Raw genomic sequence first — 23,582 nt, forward strand, 5'->3', positions numbered from 1 at the left:
TTTTTTTACATTCATTTTAATGGTTTGTGATCATAAACACCATAGACTGTAAAACGCCATCATCACGCATTTTCTCCCGTCACTTCCTCCGGGCGTGTGCGCGCAGGTCTGGTCGAGCCCGAACCATCTTTACCATATATGGTCAAAGCCGAGCCGTGCGCGCGCCGCCGCCTCTTCCGCGTTCAGTGACGGAAGTGCTCAGATCCGGACGGACCCAAACACACTCGCTTATTCATTCAATCTTTCGTTCACCGGAGGGAAATAAAGCCGATATGTCTTACGAGCTGAGTAAGTCATAGTCTTTGTCTGTCTGTTCACTGCGCGTGCGTCTGTGTATATGTATGTGAGTGTGTGTTACTGGCCTGTTTTACTCTGCTGAATATCCATTTACCATGTTCCTCCAACGAATACCATGGTAATACCATACGCGTGTCCAGAAACGTGGTATTGTAATGGGAGGTTATTTTGTGGACGTGTCTGAAGCGCTGCAGTTTATAGTGTGTGCATATTTATCTTACTATGCAGAGGTGAATGTAATTCTATGATCTATAATTCTGCCTGAAGAGTGTTAAACTGTGATTGTGTGGCTTGATCCAAACACTGATTTTTGTGTTGAACTCGATTTTGAGAATCATGATCAGCCTGACACCGAGTCAACCAATGGCGCGTGTTTGGGGCGGGACTATCTGTCTGACTGACCAATGGCAATCGGGGTGTGTTTGAAAAACTTTCGTTATTTTTGCTGTTCAAAACATTAAGAACTTGTAACTGTCACTCAGTAACTGTCAGTGAAATGCGTTAATTCAGACCTGAAGTTGGTCTCTTTAAAGAAGAAGTGAAAACACTTCTAAATATAAAAGTGTAAAAACGTTTAAAGTCCCCCTGTGGTGAAAATCAAGTTTTTAATGTTGTCTATGTGGTGTTTTTAATATATGCTTAAAAGCAAAGCATGTGTAAATTCAAAAGTCAACACCATTGCTGAGTATTTTCTCCTTAAAACTAGTCTCAAAAACACGGTTTGAAATCGCTGGTGTTTCTGACGTCACAAACTACCTTGTGACCAGTCAACGAGTGGATCTATGATCTGCTGTGAGTGAGTGGAGGCGGGGCTCATTTGCATATTCATAGAACCTCGTATACCAAATGAGGCAAGGGTGTCGAGTGACATTCAAGAGATATTTTAAAGCATGAAGGATTTTTTTAAGGAAAAACGCACTCTAAAATTGCTAGAACTCAAAGCTGTTAGTCTAACCAAATTTGAAGTTGATATCACAAAAAATTGAGCCGCTAAAAGAGTTTAAGGGACCGTTTCCATGATAATGCAACATCCAATTTCAAAACGGTTTTCACAGGATTAATTTTGAGTGTTTATGCTTTTGAATAATACCTAATTTATGATGATTAGCCTACTAATTAAATTATGTGAATTGGGCGGGTAAAGCCAATAAAAAGCGTGATGTGTCTTGCTACTGGGAAACTGACAGTTAACTGGCTACAAGTAAAATTCTTATTTTCTAATTTAAGAAGTTTGTACGCGCTAGAATAAACCGAACAATATGCTAATGTAGTTATCTTTATAGTTATCGTTCTTGTTGTGAACGGCCCTTAAATTTATTGTTAAGATTTGTCGTATTTGTTGTTTAACACTAAAATAAGATGTTCAAGCAACAATTTAAGAATTTTTCAAGAACTGCACTCAGAATTGATTATTTTCCTGTCCCGCAGAGCGCGTGTTCGCCAGCCTGCCGCACATGGAAAGGGGCGTGGCCAAAGTCCTGGGCGGAGACCCTAAGGGGAACAACTTCCTGTACACCAACGGCAAGAGTGTGATAATCAGGAACATCGAGGTAAGATCGTGTTGTGGAGTCAGGAATGGCGCCATATGGCGATTCAAATAATTATTATTTAAAAGCTCTATTTTTATAAAATGAAGAATAAGGAATGCGCATCATGCGTGTTTTTATGTTTTTATTTCATTTCTGAAGGTTCTATTGGAATTGTTCTATTTTATTTATATAATCCTACTGTATGTATTTTATACATGCAACTTAATTTTATTGTAAATTGGAAAGTCTTTATTTCAACAAATCTGTTCTGTTGTTCTTGCATGTATGATGTGTGAAATATACCAAATTTAACATGAGCTGAAGCCAATATATGCAAAGTTGATATTAAGACTTTTTTTACAAACTAAGTTGATTTTGTGTGGTAATCATCATAAAAAAATTATCGCTTGCTGTGTGAACACACAAAAAACATAATGGACATGAACAATGTTAAATATTTAGACTTGTTCTGTTCATGGTCAAAAATGAGCGCACGAATAGGAAACGATTTCCTCTAGTGGAAGCGTTTGGTACTGCGCCCAATCAAAATCGCACAAGCTCATTTTTTTTAGATGTCAACCTCAAATTTGGAAAACAACTTCTTTTAATTAATGACTTTGATTTTTCTCCCGGTTTTAGAAGAAAACGTGTTTTAGAAAATATATTTCACATAAAAGTTGAAAATAGTATTTTTGTAAGTTTTTCATAACAATAAACTTAAAATTCTATAACTTTAAGATCACTTTTTTTAAAATACTTTTTGCACTTTAGTAATAAGCTGCCAAGTGTCTTTAAAAAGAGACCAAGACCTAGCATTCAAGATTTACCACAGTTTAAGCTGGGAATTTTATTTTCAGGTCTATGCTCAAAAGACAATAAATGGTTTAAATTACTTTATGAATACAATTTTAGTACCATAAAATAAATTCAGATATTCGATAAAAAACTATCAAAACCAAATATAGTACATAATTTGGGAAAACATTGATTGTTAAAGTGATTTTATAGTGTATTTTCTGTATATTGCTGGTGTTTTAGTGGCGTTAACTCTTTAATTACTCTCTCCTGCAGAACCCTGCGATTGCAGACGTCTACACCGAACACCCGCATCCGGTTATCGTGGCGAAGTACTCTCCCAGCGGATTCTACATCGCGTCCGGCGGTGAGTGCCGTCCCGTCTGATCTCCGCCGCGGCGTGTTGGCGGCTCTTAACCGTGTGCTCCTCTTTCCCGCGCAGACGTGTCGGGGAAAATCCGCATCTGGGACACGACACAGAAGGAGCATCTGCTGAAGTACGAGTACCAGCCGTTCGGTGGGAAGATCAAGGACATCGCCTGGACTGAAGACAGCAAGAGAGTGGCCGTGGTGGGGGAGGGGCGAGAGAAGTGAGTGACAGGTGCAGGCCACGCCCCTTAACCGGCCCGACGCCAGTGCTAACCCTGTCCTAGCGCTGGGCGGTTTACTGGTTCATACCGAATACCCGTGTTTATTTTTGTTATGATATGAATTTTTAATATACCGCAAAATCGGTGTATGTAGCTTAAAGGTGCAGTGTGTAATTTTAGCGGCATCTAGTGGTGAGGTTGTGAATTGCATCCAACAGAAGTTACGGTGGCCGACAGGAAGTGATGTCGTCGTCTGACACAGCAGAGAGTAGCCAGTTAAACAGAAGTTTCTTTACAAAGATAAATTAAGAAATTAACTTTTCTTAATTACTTAATTGCGAATATTATTGTTACTTGTTCATCATTGTGTCAGTGTTTCATTCGCTGACTTTAGCAGCTTCTTTACACGAAGAACAACATAGTGACGAAATGCGTTTGTCCGTTCAAGGCCACCGTAGAAACATGTCGCTGTAAGCGGACCTGCGGTGTGTGTGGACAGAAACGGCTCATTCTAAGCTAATAAACACAGAACGGTTTATTATGTTATGTCTTTATACACCACTGAAAACATAGATATGTGTATGATATTGCATTTCTGTCAAAAGATCCTCCTAAATATTACACACTGCACCCTTAAACGGCGCTGGGAACGCGGCGCGACACTGTTAGAGAGGGTCTTTCACTGTGCACTGGTGATGCTCAGATGTGTGTGTTCCTGAGTGAACTATAACTGACAGCTGTCAAATTACATTACAGTGTTTCCCAATATCAACACTGCCCGCCACTAATAGAGTCTCCAAAAGGCTTTGACATCTCTGAATAAACATGAGCACTGCACGTTTCAAAATCAAAACGTGGCGCGGGTGTTTGATATGAATGTTTCTTTGAAGGGAACTCACTGTCTTTAGAGAAGTCAATGTTATTTCGATTTAATCTTTCTTTGTTTCCTGATGAGCAGTGTTTATGAGCGCAACACTGTTTGTGTACAGCCGTTACCATGGAAACTGCTTTATTTTCAGCCGTTACGTACAATAGGGCAATCCACTGCAGTATTTCCTCTCACTCAGTAGAAATTGTGGTAACACCCAGTCATTCTTGAAAAAACAAACCCCGTCATATAACGTGAACCCCGTATAATTTTGAAAAGTACAGTGATATAAAATTTTGGTCATATCGCCCAGCACTGACGCTGTCCTGTGTGTGTGTGTGTGTGTGTGTGTGTGTGTGTGTGCAGGTTCGGCGCGGTGTTCCTGTGGGATTCGGGCTCGTCTGTCGGAGAGATCGTGGGTCACAGTAAGATCATCAACAGTGTTGACATTAAACAGACGAGGCCGTATCGTTTGGTCACGGGCAGCGACGACAACTGCACCACCTTCCTCGAGGGCCCGCCCTTCAAGTTCAAGTGCACCATGAGCGTAAGTCATGCTAACACTCATTTATTCTGTAATGGAGACGACATATGCCCCTTTTCACAAGATGTAATATAAATCTATGGTGTCCCCAGAATTTGTGTGTGAAATTTCAGCTCAAAATACCAGATTATTTATTATAGCTTGTCAAATTTGCCCCTTTTTGGGTGTGAGCAAAAACACGCCGTTTTTGTGTGTGTCTCTTTAAATGCAAATGAGCTGCAGCTCCGCCTCCCTTCAGAAGAGGGCGGAGTCTTTACACGAGCTTCAGAAACTCCGGCAATAACAAAACACACCAATCTCACTCATCCAGAATCCCAGAATAACCAGTAGCGAGTGCAGCCTTACGGAGAGACTCAGGAAGAGTTTCTGAATGTTAGTGGAGACATTTATGTAGTTGTTGTTACATTAGGGGCGTTCGCACCGGATAGCTCCAGGATCTCGTCTTGTTCCCCGAGAACTAGCGGTTCCCTTAGGAACGTGTTCCTGGTTGCGTTCGCAGCGCCGGCAGGAACTCTGAAGAGAACGCCTGAACACACAGCGCTCGCATTCTCCTGTTCACTAGTTCACCATCTAACCGTCCTGTCCAATACGTTATTAGCTAGAACTGTTACACACAGAAGTGGACAGTAATAAAGTTATTAGCGTATGGCGTGTGTCGATGTCAGTGTCGCTGAGCAGAAACACACACTCATGTTCCTCTCGGGCTCCTCAAAGCTGCGCTGGGTTTCTCCTCAGTGTAAAGGGTTAGAGCTTCTGTCACTGTTTCACATGTTCGTAGAGTTAGTTTCTGGAGTAAATATATCCGCTATAATCTGTGTGTTACACGGCCTTTAATAATGGCGTGTGCCGGTGTTTCACGAGCGCTCGGCCGATCAGAGAACACTAGCGTCACTGCAGATCTATAGCGCGGGTCTAGCCGACTCTGGAGGAGGACATTAGCTCCTCTAAAGGAGATTCTAGAACTAAAATCGTTCCTCGTTCCTGCGGTGCGAACACAGCTAACTCCGGGACCTCCCGCCGGCCGCTCAGCAGCTGAAGAGGATCCTGCGGTGCCTTTTAGTTTCATCTCGTCGACTTGCAGCACACTTAACATTATTTAAAATAAGCTAAAACCGCTAAAATGAAGATGAGGTAATCTTGTGCTGACCATTAATTATCATACAAAAAATTAGATTAATGACTTAATTCTGTTGTGTTCCTGTCAGTGCAAGCTTGCTTGAAGTCCTATATAATATAATAAAACTTTTAATAAAATGAGTCCTTGTGATTTACTTCAATGCTGATTATTGTAGTTATCTCTAATAACTGTGATTAGAATAAATAACCCACGATTTATCCCAACATGCAGCCGGCCTAACCTACGATCGTACTGTAATCCTGTGTGTGAGGGAATGTTGGTGTGTAAAGTCCTGGAAACGAATGAAATCTTGAGATCTGTGTGTTTATAGAGGACGAGCCGCTCCTATCCTGACCATCACTATCTGTTCATCTCGATCCCACTCACACATTTCTTTTGCTTTTAAAGGGAATTAAATCTGCATTAAAGGGAAGTTGTGCTGGTCTTTTTTTTTTGTGCATCTCTAGTTTTTTTCTCTCAGGAATCATTTGGAAATGATTTGTTGAACTGAACTGATTCTTAGAAATGAGATCCAAGTCTAATGCTACTAATAAACCAGTTTATCAGCTCGTCTTCTTTCCTCTATTGTGTCATATATCGAGAGAAACGCTTCTGGAACGAGAACACATGTGGGCGGGGCTTGATTGTGTCTGTGAGGAACTGATTGTATGGTTGTGGTTTGCTATTGGCTGATCTCGTGTGAGTGACAGGTTATAGCCCCGCCCACATCGTCAGAGAAGAGATGCTGCAAGAGGAACTGATTCTGATTCGAGATGATGTTTGTGTTTGCAGGATCACAGTCGCTTCGTGAACTGTGTGCGCTTTTCTCCTGACGGCACTCGTTACGCATCGGCTGGTGCTGACGGACAGGTGAGACACAGACCGCCTTTACTCTCTATCTGTCACTCATGGAGTTTCCACTGTCGCCTTTGGCTTTTGTCTTGCTTAGTTGAGGAAATTTAACTTAATATTCAACAATATTATTGATCTCCTGCATTGACACATTATATGAGAACTGAGCTGGACGATGACATCACGGTTTTTCTCCAGAGTGGCTATATATATAAACGAACTAAATACCTTTTTTAAAACATAAATGAAACATCACTGAACTTACTTAAGCCGGACTGTGACTCTAATTTCTTCTGGTGCATTATTTTCCTGTTATCTCTGTAAAGCGGCTTTGAAACACTCTGTGTTATAAAAAGCGCTGTATAAATAAAGCTGACTTGACAACATTTAAGCTGTTATATTGCCTTGTTCACTCTTGTTTCTTCCTCCGGTCCAGATTTTCCTGTACGATGGGAAGAGCGGAGAGAAGCTGGGAACTCTGGGAGGAGAGAAGGCTCACGACGGGGGCATTTACGCTGTGAGTGTTGGTCATTTACATGCAACCAGATCATCCGTTAGTAATGGGACTGACGGCTCAGTCGCTCTGAAAGCTTCATGTAAAACACTTTAATCAACCCGATTAAACTCGATCTGAATGACATTACGATGGAAAGGAGCGTTTATTCCTTTTCTAATCCGATCGAGAGAACATGTAAACACTTGATCAGGTTGAAAACCTAAACTGAAAGGATTGTGCATGTGCGATGACGTAGAAATAGCGTATGACGTAGAAATAGCGTATGACGTAGAAATAGCGTATGACGTAGAAATAGCGTATGACGTAGAAATAGCGCAACGGTGTAGAAATAGTGTAATGATGTAGAAATAGTGTAATGATGTAGAAATAGTGTAATGATGTAGAAATAGTGTAATGATGTAGAAATAGTGTAATGATCTAGAATGTAGAAATAGTGTAATGATGTAGAAATAGTGTAATGATGTAGAATGTAGAAATAGTGTAATGATGTAGAAATTGTGTAATGATGTAGAATGTAGAAATAGTGTAATGACGTAGAAATAGTGTAATGACGTAGAAATAGTGTAATGACGTAGAAATAGTGTAATGACGTAGAAATAGTGTAATGGATGTAGAAATAGTGTAATGATCTAGAATGTAGAAATAGTGTAATGATGTAGAAATAGTTTAATGACGTAGAAATAGTGTAATGACGTAGAAATAGTGTAATGACATAGAAATAGTGTAATGACGTAGAAATAGTGTAATGACGTAGAAATAGTGTAATGATCTAGAATGTAGAAATAGTGTAATGATGTAGAAATAGTGTAACGATGTAGAAATAGTGTAACGATGTAGAAATAGTGTAACGATGTAGAAATAGTGTAACGATGTAGAAATAGTGTAACGATGTAGAAATAGTGTAACGATGTAGAAATAGTGTAATGATGTAGAAATTGTGTAATGATGTAGAATGTAGAAATAGTGTAATGATGTAGAAATAGTGTAATGATGTAGAAATAGTGTAATGATGTAGAAATAGTGTAATGATGTAGAAATAGTGTAATGATCTAGAATGTAGAAATAGTGTAATGATGTAGAAATAGTGTAATGATGTAGAAATAGTGTAATGACGTAGAAATAGTGTAATGACGTAGAAATAGTGTAATGACGTAGAAATAGTGTAATGATGTAGAAATAGTGTAATGGATGTAGAAATAGTGTAATGATGAAGAATGTAGAAATAGTGTAATGATGTAGAAATAGTGTAATGATGTAGAAATAGTGTAATGATGTAGAAATAGTGTAATGATGTAGAATGTAGAAATAGTGTAATGATGTAGAAATAGTGTAATGATCTAGAATGTAGAAATAGTGTAATGATGTAGAAATAGTGTAATGATCTAGAATGTAGAAATAGTGTAATGATGTAGAAATAGTGTAATGATGTAGAAATAGTGTAATGATGTAGAAATAGTGTAATGATGTAGAAATAGTGTAATGGATGTAGAAATAGTGTAATGATCTAGAATGTAGAAATAGTGTAATGATGTAGAAATAGTGTAATGATGTAGAAATAGTGTAATGATGTAGAAATAGTGTAATGATGTAGAATGTAGAAATAGTGTAATGATGTAGAAATAGTGTAATGATGTAGAAATAGTGTAATGATGTAGAAATAGTGTAATGATGTAGAATGTAGAAATAGTGTAATGATGTAGAATGTAGAAATAGTGTAATGATGTAGAAATAGTGTAATGATCTAGAATGTAGAAATAGTGTAATGATGTAGAAATAGCGTAATGATGTAGAAATAGCGTAATGATGTAGAAATAGCGTAATGATGTAGAAATAGCGTAATGATGTAGAAAAAGTGTAATGATGTAGAAATAGTGTAATGATGTAGAAATAGTGTAATGATCTAGAATGTAGAAATAGTGTAATGATGTAGAAATAGTTTAATGACGTAGAAATAGTGTAATGACGTAGAAATAGTGTAATGACATAGAAATAGTGTAATGACGTAGAAATAGTGTAATGACGTAGAAATAGTGTAATGATCTAGAATGTAGAAATAGTGTAATGATGTAGAAATAGTGTAACGATGTAGAAATAGTGTAACGATGTAGAAATAGTGTAACGATGTAGAAATAGTGTAACGATGTAGAAATAGTGTAACGATGTAGAAATAGTGTAACGATGTAGAAATAGTGTAACGATGTAGAAATTGTGTAATGATGTAGAATGTAGAAATAGTGTAATGATGTAGAAATAGTGTAATGATGTAGAAATAGTGTAATGATGTAGAAATAGTGTAATGATCTAGAATGTAGAAATAGTGTAATGATGTAGAAATAGTGTAATGATGTAGAAATAGTGTAATGACGTAGAAATAGTGTAATGACGTAGAAATAGTGTAATGACGTAGAAATAGTGTAATGATGTAGAAATAGTGTAATGGATGTAGAAATAGTGTAATGATGTAGAATGTAGAAATAGTGTAATGATGTAGAAATAGTGTAATGATGTAGAAATAGTGTAATGATGTAGAATGTAGAAATAGTGTAATGATGTAGAAATAGTGTAATGATCTAGAATGTAGAAATAGTGTAATGATGTAGAAATAGTGTAATGATCTAGAATGTAGAAATAGTGTAATGATGTAGAAATAGTGTAATGATGTAGAAATAGTGTAATGATGTAGAAATAGTGTAATGGATGTAGAAATAGTGTAATGATCTAGAATGTAGAAATAGTGTAATGATGTAGAAATAGTGTAATGATGTAGAAATAGTGTAATGATGTAGAATGTAGAAATAGTGTAATGATGTAGAAATAGTGTAATGATGTAGAAATAGTGTAATGATGTAGAAATAGTGTAATGATGTAGAATGTAGAAATAGTGTAATGATGTACAATGTAGAAATAGTGTAATGATGTAGAAATAGTGTAATGATGTAGAATGTAGAAATAGTGTAATGATGTAGAATGTAGAAATAGTGTAATGATGTAGAAATAGTGTAATGATCTAGAATGTAGAAATAGTGTAATGATGTAGAAATAGCGTAATGATGTAGAAATAGCGTAATGATGTAGAAATAGCGTAATGATGTAGAAAAAGTGTAATGATGTAGAAATAGTGTAATGATGTAGAAATAGTGTAATGATCTAGAATGTAGAAATAGTGTAATGATGTAGAAATAGTGTAATGATCTAGAATGTAGAAATAGCGTAATGATGTAGAAATAGTGTAATGTAGAAATAGCGTAATGATGTAGAAATAGCGTAATGATGTAGAAATAGTGTAATGATGTAGAAATAGTGTAATGATGTAGAAATAGTGTAATGATGTAGAATGTAGAAATAGTGTAATGATGTAGAATGTAGAAATAGTGTAATGATGTAGAATGTAGAAATAGTGTAATGATGTAGAATGTAGAAATAGTGTAATGATGTAGAAATAGTGTAATGATCTAGAATGTAGAAATAGTGTAATGATGTAGAAATAGTGTAATGATCTAGAATGTAGAAATAGTGTAATGATGTAGAAATAGTGTAATGATCTAGAAATAGTGTAATGATGTAGAAATAGTGTAATGATGTAGAATGTAGAAATAGTGTAATGATGTAGAATGTAGAAATAGTGTAATGTAGAATGTAGAAATAGTGTAATGATGTAGAAATAGTGTAATGATCTAGAAATAGTGTAATGATGTAGAAATAGTGTAATGATGTAGAATGTAGAAATAGTGTAATGATGTAGAATGTAGAAATAGTGTAATGATGTAGAATGTACAAATAGTGTAATGATGTAGAATGTAGAAATAGTGTAATGATGTAGAAATAGTGTAATGATGTAGAAATAGTGTAATGATGTAGAAATAGCGTAATGATGTAGAAATAGCGTAATGATGTAGAAATAGTGTAATGATGTAGAATGTAGAAATAGTGTAATGGATGTAGAAATAGTGTAATGATCTAGAATGTAGAAATAGTGTAATGATGTAGAAATAGTGTAATGATGTAGAAATAGTGTAATGATGTAGAATGTAGAAATAGTGTAATGATGTAGAAATAGTGTAATGATGTAGAATGTAGAAATAGTGTAATGATGTAGAATGTAGAAATAGTGTAATGATGTAGAAATAGTGCAATGATGTAGAATGTAGAAATAGTGCAATGATGTAGAATGTAGAAATAGTGTAATGATGTAGAAATAGTGTAATGATCTAGAATGTAGAAATAGTGTAATGATGTAGAAATAGCGTAATGATGTAGAAATAGTGTAATGATGTAGAAATAGCGTAATGATGTAGAAATAGTGTAATGATGTAGAAATAGTGTAATGATCTAGAATGTAGAAATAGTGTAATGATGTAGAAATAGTGTAATGATGTAGAAATAGTGTAATGATGTAGAAATAGCGTAATGATGTAGAAATAGCGTAATGATGTAGAAATAGTGTAATGATGTAGAAATAGTGTAATGATGTAGAAATAGTGTAATGATGTAGAAATAGTGTAATGATGTAGAAATTGTGTAATGATCTAGAATGTAGAAATAGTGTAATGATGTAGAAATAGTGTAATGATGTAGAATGTAGAAATAGTGTAATGATGTAGAAATAGTGTAATGATCTAGAATGTAGAAATAGTGTAATGATGTAGAAATAGTGTAATGATGTAGAAATAGTGTAATGATCTAGAATGTAGAAATAGTGTAATGATGTAGAAATAGTGTAATGATGTAGAAATAGTGTAATGATCTAGAATGTAGAAATAGTGTAATGATGTAGAAATAGTGTAATGATCTAGAATGTAGAAATAGTGTAATGATGTAGAAATAGTGTAATGATGTAGAAATAGTGTAATGGATGTAGAAATAGTGTAATGATCTAGAATGTAGAAATAGTGTAATGATGTAGAAATAGTGTAATGATGTAGAAATAGTGTAATGATGTAGAATGTAGAAATAGTGTAATGATGTAGAATGTAGAAATAGTGTAATGATGTAGAAATAGTGTAATGACGTAGAAATAGTGTAATGACGTAGAAATAGCGTAATGACGTAGAAATAGCGTAATGATGTAGAAATAGCGTAATGATGTAGAAATAGCGTAATGACGTAGAAATAGCGTAATGTCGTAGAAATAGCGTAATGACGTAGAAATAGCGTAATGACGTAGAAATAGTGTAATGATGTAGAAATAGTGTAATGATGTAGAAATAGTGTAATGATGTAGATGATGTAGAAATAGTGTAATGATGTAGAAATAGTGTAATGACGTAGAAATAGTGTAATGACGTAGAAATAGTGTAATGACGTAGAAGTAGAAATAGTGTAATGACGTAGAAATAGTGTAATGACGTAGAAATAGTGTAATGACGTAGAAATAGTGTAATGATGTAGAAATAGTGTAATGATGTAGAAATAGCGTAATGATGTAGAAATAGTGTAATGACGAAGAAATAGTGTAATGGCGTAGAAATAGTGTAATGGCGTAGAAATAGTGTAATGGCGTAGAAATAGTGTAATGGCGTAGAAATAGTGTAATGACGTAGAAATAGTGTAATGATGTAGAATGTAGAAATAGTGTAATGATGTAGAATGTAGAAATAGTGTAATGATGTAGAATGTAGAAATAGTGTAATGATGTAGAAATAGTATAATGACGTAGAAATAGTGTAATGACGTAGAAATAGTGTAATGATGTAGAATGTAGAAATAGTGTAATGATGTAGAAATAGTGTAATGACGTAGAAATAGTGTAATGACGTAGAAATAGTGTAATGACGTAGAAATAGTGTAATGACGTAGAAATAGTGTAATGATGTAGAAATAGTGTAATGATGTAGAAATAGTGTAATGACGTAGAAATAGTGTAATGACGTAGAAATAGTGTAATGACGTAGAAATAGTGTAATGACGTAGAAATAGTGTAATGACGTAGAAATAGTGTAATGATGTAGAATGTAGAAATAGTGTAATGATGTAGAAATAGTGTAATGACGTAGAAATAGTGTAATGATGTAGAAATAGTGTAATGATGTAGAAATAGTGTAATGACGTAGAAATAGCGTAATGACGTATAAATAGCGTAATGACGTAGAAATAGTGTAATGATGTAGAATGTAGAAATAGTGTAATGATGTAGAAATAGTGTAATGATGTAGAAATAGCGTAATGATGTAGAAATAGCGTAATGACGTAGAAATAGCGTAATGACGTAGAAATAGCGTAATGACGTAGAAATAGTGTAATGACGTAGAAATAGTGTAATGACGTAGAAATAGTGTAATGACGTAGAAATAGTGTAATGACGTAGAAATAGTGTAATGACGTAGAAATAGTGTAATGACGTAGAAATAGTGTAATGATGTAGAAATAGTGTAATGATGTAGAAATAGCGTAATGATGTAGAAATAGTGTAATGATGTAGAAATAGCGTAATGATGTAGAAATAGTGTAATGATGTAGAAATAGTGTAATGATGTAGAAATAGTGTAATGATGTAGAAATAGCGTAATGATGTAGAAATAGTGTAATGATGTAGAAATAGTGTAATGATGTAGAAATAGCGTAATGATGTAGAAATAGTGTAATGATGTAGAAATAGCGTTATGATGTAGAATGTAGAAATAGTGTAATGATGTAGAAATAGTGTAATGATGTAGAAATAGTGTAATGATGTAGAAATAGTGTAATGACGTAGAAATAGTGTAATGATGTAGAAATAGTGTAATGATGTAGAAATAGTGTAATGATGTAGAAATAGTGTAATGATGTAGAAATAGCGTAATGATGTAGAAATAGCGTAATGATGTAGAAATAGCGTTATGATGTAGAATGTAGAAATAGTGTAATGATGTAGAAATAGTGTAATGATGTAGAAATAGCGTAATGACGTAGAAATAGTGTAATGATGTAGAAATAGTGTAATGAGTAAAGCACTTTGTGACCCTTCCTTGTCTCCGAAAGCTGTTTTATAAATAAAGGTTTCTTGCTTCCTCAGGTGAGCTGGAGTCCCGACAGCACGCAGCTGATCTCCGCATCGGGTGATAAGACGGTGAAGCTGTGGGACGTGGGCACCGGGACAGGGGTCACGACCTTTAACCTGGGCTCAGATGTGCTGGACCAGCAGCTGGGCTGCTTGTGGCAGAAGAATCACCTGCTCAGTGTTTCTCTGTCAGGATTCATCAACTACCTGGACAAGAACAGCCCCGACCGGCCGCTGCGCACCATCAAGGTGACCCCAACTTCACCATAAACACTGCTGCTTTTCTTAAAGGTGCAGTGTGTAATATTTAGGAGGATCTGCTGACAGAAAAGCAATATCATCTACATAACGGTTTATTATGTAAGGTCTTTATACACCACTGAAAACATAGTTATGTTTCTATTAGCTTAGAATGAGCCGTTTCTGTCTACACACACCGCGGGTCCCCTTACAGCGACATGTTTCTACGGTGGCCCTGAACGGACACACACGTTTCCTCACTGTTGTTCTTCGTGTAAAGAAGCTGCTGAAGTCAGCGAATAAAACACTGACACAATGATGAACAAGTGACAATAATATTCGCAATAACATATCGTTTTACTGAATAATTAAGTAAACATAATTTCTTAATTTATCTTCGTAAAGAAACCTCATTGTTTAACTGGCTACTCTCTGCTGTCTCAGACGACGACATCACTTCCTGTCGGCCACCGTAACTTCTGTTGGGTGCAATTCACAAACTCACCACTAGATGCCTCTAAATATTACACACTGCACCTTTAAACAAACGGTTCTTCATTTACCTTTGCGTGTCACAATAGAGGTGGGCGGAGTTATGAGGTTTGACTGACAGTTTGTCTATTTTTAGTTTTAATCATCACTTAGATGAAAATAAGAAATTTTGCTTTTGGCAAAGTTATTTATATTTTGTTTTAATATATTAAGGAATGAGAATTGAATTAGATGTTTTTAGTTAGTTGATGGAGTGGTTGTTGTGTGTGTGTGTGTGTGTTTCAGGGTCACACCAAAGCCATCCAGTGTGTGACGGTTCATGAAGCGGACGGGCGACTGAACATCTATTCCGGCGGTCATGATGGACACATCAATATCCTTCAACTCAATCTGCGTTATTTCTATTGCGCTTTATACAGTTTCAAACAACTTCACAGTAATACACAGGGAAATAACTAGTGCGGGTTAAGTGTGTGTGTCCTTGACGTGCGTCTGCACATTACTGGGACTCTGAGAGCGGGGAGAACGAGCAGTTTCTGGGGAAGGGCCACTCGAACCTGGTGTCCCGGATGGCGGTGGACGACGCGGGCCGGCTGGTGTCCTGCAGTATGGACGACACCGTCCGCTACACCGACCTGAGCAAGAGAGAGTACAGGTGAGCAATCACACACACACTCAGAAGGACAACTTATACTTACAGATTATCAGTTTCTCGTTATTACCTACAGAATCATATTTTTGGGCGTAAACGGGCTTCCATACTAAAGATAGTTTGTCTTCAGGAGTAAAAAATCTAATACTGCAGTGCCAGTTTTTCTCATATTGTGATGATCTTGTTGAAGCTCATTTTGTTTGTGTGTGTGTGTGTGTGTGTGTGTGTGTGTGTGTGTGTGTGTGTGTGTGTGTGTGTGTGTGTGTGTGTGTGTGTGTGTGTGTGTGTGTGTGTGTGTGTGTGTGTGTGTGTGTGTGTGTGTGTGTGTGTGTGTGTGTGTGTGTGTGTGTGTGTGTGTGTGTGTGTGTTAGTGCATCTGATATGATCAAAATGGACATGCAGCCGAAGTGTGTGAGTGTTGGTCCAGGAGGCCTCGCCGTCGCTGTGTGTATTGGACAGGTACAGAAACACACACACACACACACACACACACACACACACACACACACATAAACACAATAGCAAATGCAAACTAAAATCTGGCTGAAAAATTATCAATGAAGTAAGTTTGAGCTTAAAACAAATATCTGCCAATGGAGACAGAAAAATAATCTTGTTTCCCTTTGAATTAAGATATTTAGTTAACCCTAACGCACATATTTGTTCTTGTTTTAAGCCAAAACTCACTTCATTGATAACTTTTTTTTATAAAACAAGTCTTAATATCTTCAGGGATTCTGCTGCTTCTCCTGTAAATGAATCTTGATTTGAGAATGTTTAGATATTCAATTTTTGTGCTGGAAAACGAGACAGAAACACTGAGGAAGAAGAACATCATTATTTTCAGTAGTTAATTCTGCCATAAAACACACAAAACAAACCGTACAAATGAGTAATAGTGTGTGTGTCAGTGGTGTGTGTGGATGAACTGATGTGTGTGTCTGCAGCTGGTCCTGCTGAAGGAGAAGAAGAAGCTCTTCACGCTGGACTCTCTGGACTACGAGCCCGAAGCGGCGGCGGTTCACCCAGGGGGCGGAGCCGTGGCTGTGGGCGGAGCCGTGAGTCGCCAATCACAGGCCTCGCTATATTAGCATAATAACTGTAATATAATAAAGATGTAGGGTTGGGTATCATTTGAATTTGAACAATTCTGATTCCAATTTCGATTCTGCTTATCGATTCCGATCGATAAATAAGACTAAATGTGAATGATATTTAAGGTTTTTATTGCAAAACATGTAATTGTAGCTGAACATCATGAACAATAGTCAACAGCTAAAGAACACTTACACAAGGAACGTTTGCCTGTGGTTGAAAAACAACTAGCCGAACTAATATAAACTTCATGCTTGAATGGTTTAAAGTCATATTGAAATGCTCACAGAGGAATCGATACGAGGAATTGAAATTTTAAATTTATAACAATATCCGATTCCCAACTCTAGTCAGAAGTGCTGAATCTGAAGCCCGTCTGATGATGATGATGATGTGTGTGTGTGTGTGTGTGTGTTTGCAGGATGGGAAGGTGCGCCTGTACTCTGTTCAGGGAAACACCCTGAAGCATGATGGGAAGGCGCTGGAGGTCCAGGGACCCGTGACGGACATGTGCTACTCGAAGGATGGAGCGTTCCTGGCCGTGACGGACGAGAAGAAGGTCGTCACGGTTTTCACCGTCGCTGACGGATACACGGTAAACTCGCAGTACACCAGTAATGACCTCTGACCTTATGGACATAACTGGCTCTCTCAGCTGCGTTTTATTGATCATTTTGCCTGTGTTAATGCCAACTGCATAAATGTTGGCACAGGTGTGTGTGTGTGTGTGTGTGTGTGTGTTGGTATGGATGTCAGAGTGTGGTTTGTGTCTGTGTGTAATAAAAGAAATGTGTGTGTGTGCTTGTAATATTTGAGAGAGAAAAACTACTGCAAATCCAGTCGCTGTGTCCCAGTGTGTTTTACTGCGTCTAGTTGTGTGTGTGTGTGTTGGTATTGATGTCAGAGTGTGGTTTGTGTGTGTGTGTGTAATAACAAATAATAATGGGGAAAGTTGTGTGTGTGTGTTGGTATGGATCTCAGAGTGTGGTTTGTGTGTGTGTGTGTGTTGGTATGGATCTCAGAGTGTGGTTTGTGTGTGTGTGTGTGTTGGTATGGAGGTCAGAGATGTCATTGTGGTTTGTGTGTGTGTGTGTGTAATAAAGATAATGGGGAAAGTTGTTACTGCGCTCAAACACACACACACACACACACTCACTGAAAGTTCATTTTTTAGATCAACCTCACATTTGTAACATGATTTGTTTAGATTTACGGCTTTGATTTTGTTGTAGTTTTAGAGTTCAACATGTTACATAAAATATACTTGTTCATAAATCATTTACATAAACTTAAACCTATATAACTTTTTTTTTTGGTTTTACTTTTTTTACTCTAGCAATAATCTTCCGAGAGCACAGTAAAGTCTGCGCTGCTTTAAACCTTGATGATGTGATGGACACAGGTTGTTGTCCACTGTGTGTGTGTGTGTGTGTGTGTGTGTGTGTGTGTGTGTGTGTGTGTGTGTGTGTGTGTGTGTGTGTGTGTGTGTGTGATGATGCACAAGGGTTGATCTTCAGTGTTATGAGTGTCAGGTGTGTGTGTGTGTGTGTGTGTGTGTGTGTGTGTGTGTGTGTGTGTGTGTGTGATGATGCACAAGGGTTGATCTTCAGTGTTATGAGTGTCAGGTGTGTGTGTGTGTGTGTGTGTGTGTGTGTGTGTGTGTGTGTGTGTGTGTGTGTGTGTGTGTGTGGTGATGCACAAGGGTTGATCTTCAGTGTTATGAGTGTCAGGTGTGTGTGTGTGTGTGTGTGTGTGTGTGTGTGTGTGGTGATGCACAAGGGTTGATCTTCAGTGTTGTGAGTGTCAGGTGTGTGTGTGTGTGTGATGATGATGCACAAGGGTTGATCTTCAGTGTTGTGTGTGTGTGTGTGTGTGTGTGTGATGATGCACAAGGGTTGATCTTCAGTGTTGTGTGTGTGTGTGTGTGTGTGATGATGCACAAGGGTTGATCTTCAGTGTTGTGTGTGTGTGTGTGTGATGATGCACAAGGGTTGATCTTCAGTGTTGTGGTTGTCAGATGTGTGTGTGTGTGTGTGTGTGTGTGTGTGTGTGTGTGTGTGTGTGATGATGCACAAGGGTTGATCTTCAGTGTTGTGTGTGTGTGTGTGTGTGTGTGTGTGTGTGTGTGATGATGATGATGCACAAGGGTTGATCTTCAGTGTTGTGTGTGTGTGTGTGTGTGTCAGGAGAAGAGCGAGTTCTACGGTCATCATGCGAAGGTGGTGTGTGTGTCCTGGTCTCCTGATAACGAGCACTTGGCCACCGGCGGGATGGACATGATGGTGTACGTGTGGACCGTCAGCGACCCGGACAGGAGGATCAAGCTTCCCGGTACACAGTTTCTGCACTCACTCAAGGATACACCTTGTATTAGCACTTTTTAGCACAAGTACATATAAAGAATCTTTTTGTACATGTACTTATTTATTTTTATTCTTTATTATTATTATTATATATTTTGTCTAAGTTTGTTTTAATTATGTTATACTTATAATATTATGTTGTTAAATGTTTAATATATATCTGCCATGTAATACTTCTCCTGGGAGTTTCTTCATCACACCGGCGGCGTTCACATGCACAGCTTCTGTTTCAGTCGCACTGAACTCATTCTTAGCGATGAATCTCAATGCAGTGTTTACCTGAACACTGAACATGTGATCGGGTTGATGTGTGTGTTTATAAGTCACAAGCTTCAGATCGGGATAGATTTTATGCACACACTGCAGGAATATAATAACTACATTAGTTCTTTAATTGTTTTAAACTTGATATTTATCCATTTCTGGTCATAATTAGGAGATAATGAGCGTATGAGAAGTTGTGCCGCTGCTTATATTGATCACACAGTAAAAATGGTAAAAACCGTCGTGTGTGTGTGTGTGTGTGTGTGTGTGTGTGTGTGTGTGTGAGAGTGTGAAGCGAGCACTGGTGGCGTGGTCCTGCTCCACTTTCTCACACACAGAGAAAGCAGGATTATAGGAGGACGAGACACTCGTTTATACCACACTTTATTCATCAGGAGAACAGCTCGATCACCGCGTCATACGCCATTACGCTAATTCTACACCATTACGCTATTTCTACGCCATTACGCTATTTCTACACCATTACGCTATTTCTACACCATTACACTATTTCTACATCATTACACTATTTCTACATCATTACGCTATTTCTACACCATTACACTATTTCTACATCATTACGCTATTTCTACATCATTACGCTATTTCTACATCATTACGCTATTTCTACATCATTACGCTATTTCTACGTCATTACGCTATTTCTACGCTATTTCTACGTCATTACGCTATTTCTACGTCATTACGCTATTTCTACGTCATTACGCTATTTCTACGACATTACGCTATTTCTACGTCATTACGCTATTTCTACGTCATTACGCTATTTCTACGTCATTACGCTATTTCTACGACATTACGCTATTTCTACGTCATTACGCTATTTCTACGTCATTACGCTATTTCTACGTCATTACGCTATTTCTACGTCATTACGCTATTTCTACATCATTACGCTATTTCTACGTCATTACGCTATTTCTACGTCATTACGCTATTTCTACGTCATTACGCTATTTCTACGTCATTACGCTATTTCTACGTCATTACGCTATTTCTACGTCATTGCGCTATTTCTACGTCATTACGCTATTTCTACGTCATTACGCTATTTCTACGTCATTACGCTATTTCTACATCATTACGCTATTCCAACGTCATTACGCTATTTCTACGTCATTACGCTATTTCTACGTCATTACGCTATTTCTACGTCACGTCATTACGCTATTTCTACGTCATTACGCTATTTCTACGTCATTACGCTATTTCTACGTCATTACGCTATTTCTACGACATTACGCTATTTCTACGTCATTACGCTATTTCTACGTCATTACGCTATTTCTACGTCATTACGCTATTTCTACGACATTACGCTATTTCTACATCATTACGCTATTTCTACGTCATTACGCTATTTCTACGTCATTACGCTATTTCTACGTCATTACGCTATTTCCACGACATTACGCTATTTCTACGACATTACGCTATTTCTACGTCATCACGCTATTTCTACGTCATCACGCTATTTCTACGTCACCACGCTATTTCTACGTCATTACGCTATTTCTACGTCATTACGCTATTTCTACGTCATTACGCTATTTCTACGTCACGTCATTACGCTATTTCTACGTCACGTCATTACGCTATTTCTACGTCATTACGCTATTTCTACGTCATTACGCTATTTCTACGTCATTACGCTATTTCTACGTCATTACGCTATTTCTACGTCATTACGCTATTTCTACGTCATTACGCTATTTCTACATCATTACGCTATTTCTACATTACGCTATTTCTACATCATTACACTATTTCTACATCATTACGCTATTTCTACGTCATACGCTATTTCTACATCATTACGCTATTTCTACGTCATTACGCTATTTCTACGTCATTACGCTATTTCTACATCATTACACTATTTCTACGTCATTACGCTATTTCTACGTCATTACGCTATTTCTACGTCATTACGCTATTTCTACGTCATTACGCTATTTCTACATCATTACGCTATTTCTACGTCATCAAGTGTTCACATGTTCTCTCGATCGGATTAGAAAAGGAATTAACCACTCCTTACAATCCGATCGAAATTTAATTCAGATTGAGTTTAATCGGATCGATTAAGGCGTTTACATGAAGAATTTCAGTGCGATTGAGCCGTCAGTCTCATTACTAACGGGATGTGAACGTAGCCACTGAGATGTACTTCAGGAAATGAACTGTGTGTGTGTGTGTGTGTGTTCGCAGACACCCATCGGCTGCATCACGTCAGTGGTCTGGCCTGGCTGAACGCCAACACACTCGTCACGACGTCTCACGACGCCTGCATCAAACAGTGGACTCTGAAGATCTGAGATCGCCAGAACACACTCTCGCTGTCGCTGTCTTTCTGTCGCTCTTCCTCTTTTCCTCAGTCTGTTCATCACTGCTGCTCCCGCGTCTCCGGCGGGTCCGTGTGGAAGCACCTTCACACCGCATCACAGAATCTGTCCATCAGGGTTATGCAGTTCAGATTATAATATACTTACTCGAAATTAGGGAGAAATTGACACAAGGCAAAATTATTACATAGTAAAGTAAAATTGCTATTAAGTTGAAATTGGTTTAAAAAGTCATAATTATGTTTATAAAATTTTGACCGATTTCATAATTGACTTAAGGCAATTCCGACTAAGTTGAAATATAATATACTAAATTGTAACTGTGTAGAAATAGAAAGCTGAAATTACTTCTTTCATCATAGTTTGTCAATTACAACTTTGTCAATTTCGATTTAATGTCTATTTCGACTGTCAATTTCTACATAATTTCAGCTTAGTATATCATATTTCAACTTGGGTCATAATTATGACTTTTAAGTCAAAATTGACGTACTAAGTCGAATTTATTAAAATTGACATATACTAAGTAGAAAGTTACACTGACTTACAAAGTCATAACTGACTTGACTTCATAATTAAACATAATTATTAAAAAAAAGTCTAAATTGACATACTGACGAAATTCATATTGTCGAAATCGACCAAGTCGTACTATGACTCAAAGTTTCAACAAAATCATATTTGAATCATTTGCATACTAAATTGAGTTAAAATGCAGAATTAAAAAGTCATAATTATGACATTTTGATATTTTATTATAAGTTGAGATCCTTACAAAGCAGGATTCTGGTGTGGTGTAAACGGGCTTCCGTAGGAAATCAGCAATAGAACGCACAGACAGACATCAAACCTTCCAGAACAAAACATGTGACCAGAATCTGTCATGTGACATTCCAGAAGCAGGGGTCAGGGTTCACGGGGTGTTCTTGAACCCTGATGTGGCCTGAGAAGAGGACGTTAGGGAGCAATAATCAAACCAATAGCAGGTGTGTGTGTGTGTGTGTGTGTGTGTGAGAGAGAGAGAGCTCGTGCGACAGTATTTCGCTCTTCTAACCCTCCCTGATGTTTATTTACGGTGTTTTTGTTGGATGTCTCTGGTTCATTTTTCATTGGGTGGATGTGATTCATAATTATATTAATAATGATAATAAAAAACTTTTTATGCAATTTTCCCTGTCAAGTTCCTGTCTTAAAGCAGATTCACAGACATTCACAAACACTCATACACAGATGAATCTAAAAAACAGGTGCAGGTCATGTTTTTTCCACAGAATTTGTATTTTTTTCCCAGTACAAATATCTAAAACATTCTTTAAAAAGATGCAGCTACTATAGAAAATTACTTGACATAAAAATGCATCAGAATTAAGTGAATTTATGATTAAAACAAGAAGAAATGTCTGCCTATTTGGTCAGAGAAATTCAACTATTTTTTTCTCACCCAATTGGCAGATTTATTTTATTTAACACTATTTATTATTATTATTATTATTATTATTTATTAATTATTCCAGCACAGTGGGTGACGTCAGCGTGAGCGTGACCATAGACATCTGATATCTATGAGCGTGACCACCTGCCGCGAAACTAAAGGGCGGGAAAATGAGCGCGTGAGGATCGCGAGCGCGTCCAAACAGAGAATAATTAGCGTAATCATTGCTTAAACTGACTGGCGTGACTACAGGATCGGAATAACTGAGTATTGATCATAATTATCAGCGCTGTGACTGTATGGTGACACGAAACTGGTTAAATTACACCCGCAGTCTCCAGTAGAGTGAAGAACACTGTGACTAGCAAACATGTTTACATGTTCAAAACTAATAGTTACTAAAACACGACCACGATGCTGTTTACAGGACGCTGTGGTGGAGCTGCGAGGATAGTTAAAGGTAAGACTCGATTACTGATCCTTCATTAGTGACTGTTGTTGATCTGACAAACTCCTGAAGTGTCAGATTTCAGTGTTTCTCCTGCCGGCCAGCAGAGGGCGCCATTACACCACAGCATTCCGGCCCTAATCGT

At 37.4% G+C, this 23,582-nt stretch overlaps 2 protein-coding genes across 4 annotated transcripts in view; both read left to right on the forward strand.

The window, feature by feature from the left end:
- Positions 1-70: 70 nt before the first annotated feature.
- On the forward strand, positions 71-22,724 carry wdr1 (WD repeat domain 1). 2 transcript variants are annotated; one of them, XM_077246986.1, is made up of 15 exons: positions 71-288; positions 1,726-1,847; positions 2,898-2,988; positions 3,064-3,211; positions 4,446-4,626; positions 6,533-6,610; positions 7,029-7,109; positions 14,101-14,334; positions 15,103-15,190; positions 15,316-15,472; positions 15,841-15,928; positions 16,417-16,527; positions 16,986-17,159; positions 18,751-18,895; positions 21,424-22,724. In XM_077246986.1, the coding sequence occupies exons 1-15, from the start codon at positions 273-275 to the stop codon at positions 21,528-21,530; spliced, it is 1,821 nt and encodes a 606-aa protein (XP_077103101.1). In that variant the 5' UTR covers positions 71-272; the 3' UTR covers positions 21,531-22,724. The 2 variants fall into 2 exon arrangements, with proteins under 2 accessions (XP_077103101.1, XP_077103102.1); XM_077246987.1 differs by having other exon boundaries at positions 143-288; positions 15,103-15,195; positions 15,321-15,472.
- A 409-nt stretch (positions 22,725-23,133) lies between these two features.
- Positions 23,134-23,582, forward strand: part of slc2a9l2 (solute carrier family 2 member 9, like 2) — a 55,132-nt gene continuing 54,683 nt past the window's right edge. For both annotated transcript variants that reach the window (XM_077246988.1, XM_077246992.1), the window contains exon 1: positions 23,134-23,449. The gene's annotated coding sequence lies outside the window, so the exon portion shown is untranslated. The remainder of the gene's footprint in view (positions 23,450-23,582) is intronic.

The sequence above is a fragment of the Siphateles boraxobius genome, unplaced genomic scaffold (genome assembly GCF_051911475.1).
Source record: "Siphateles boraxobius isolate OS27281-9 unplaced genomic scaffold, OSU_SipBor_1 291, whole genome shotgun sequence".
NCBI classification, from domain to species: Eukaryota; Metazoa; Chordata; class Actinopteri; order Cypriniformes; family Leuciscidae; genus Siphateles; species Siphateles boraxobius.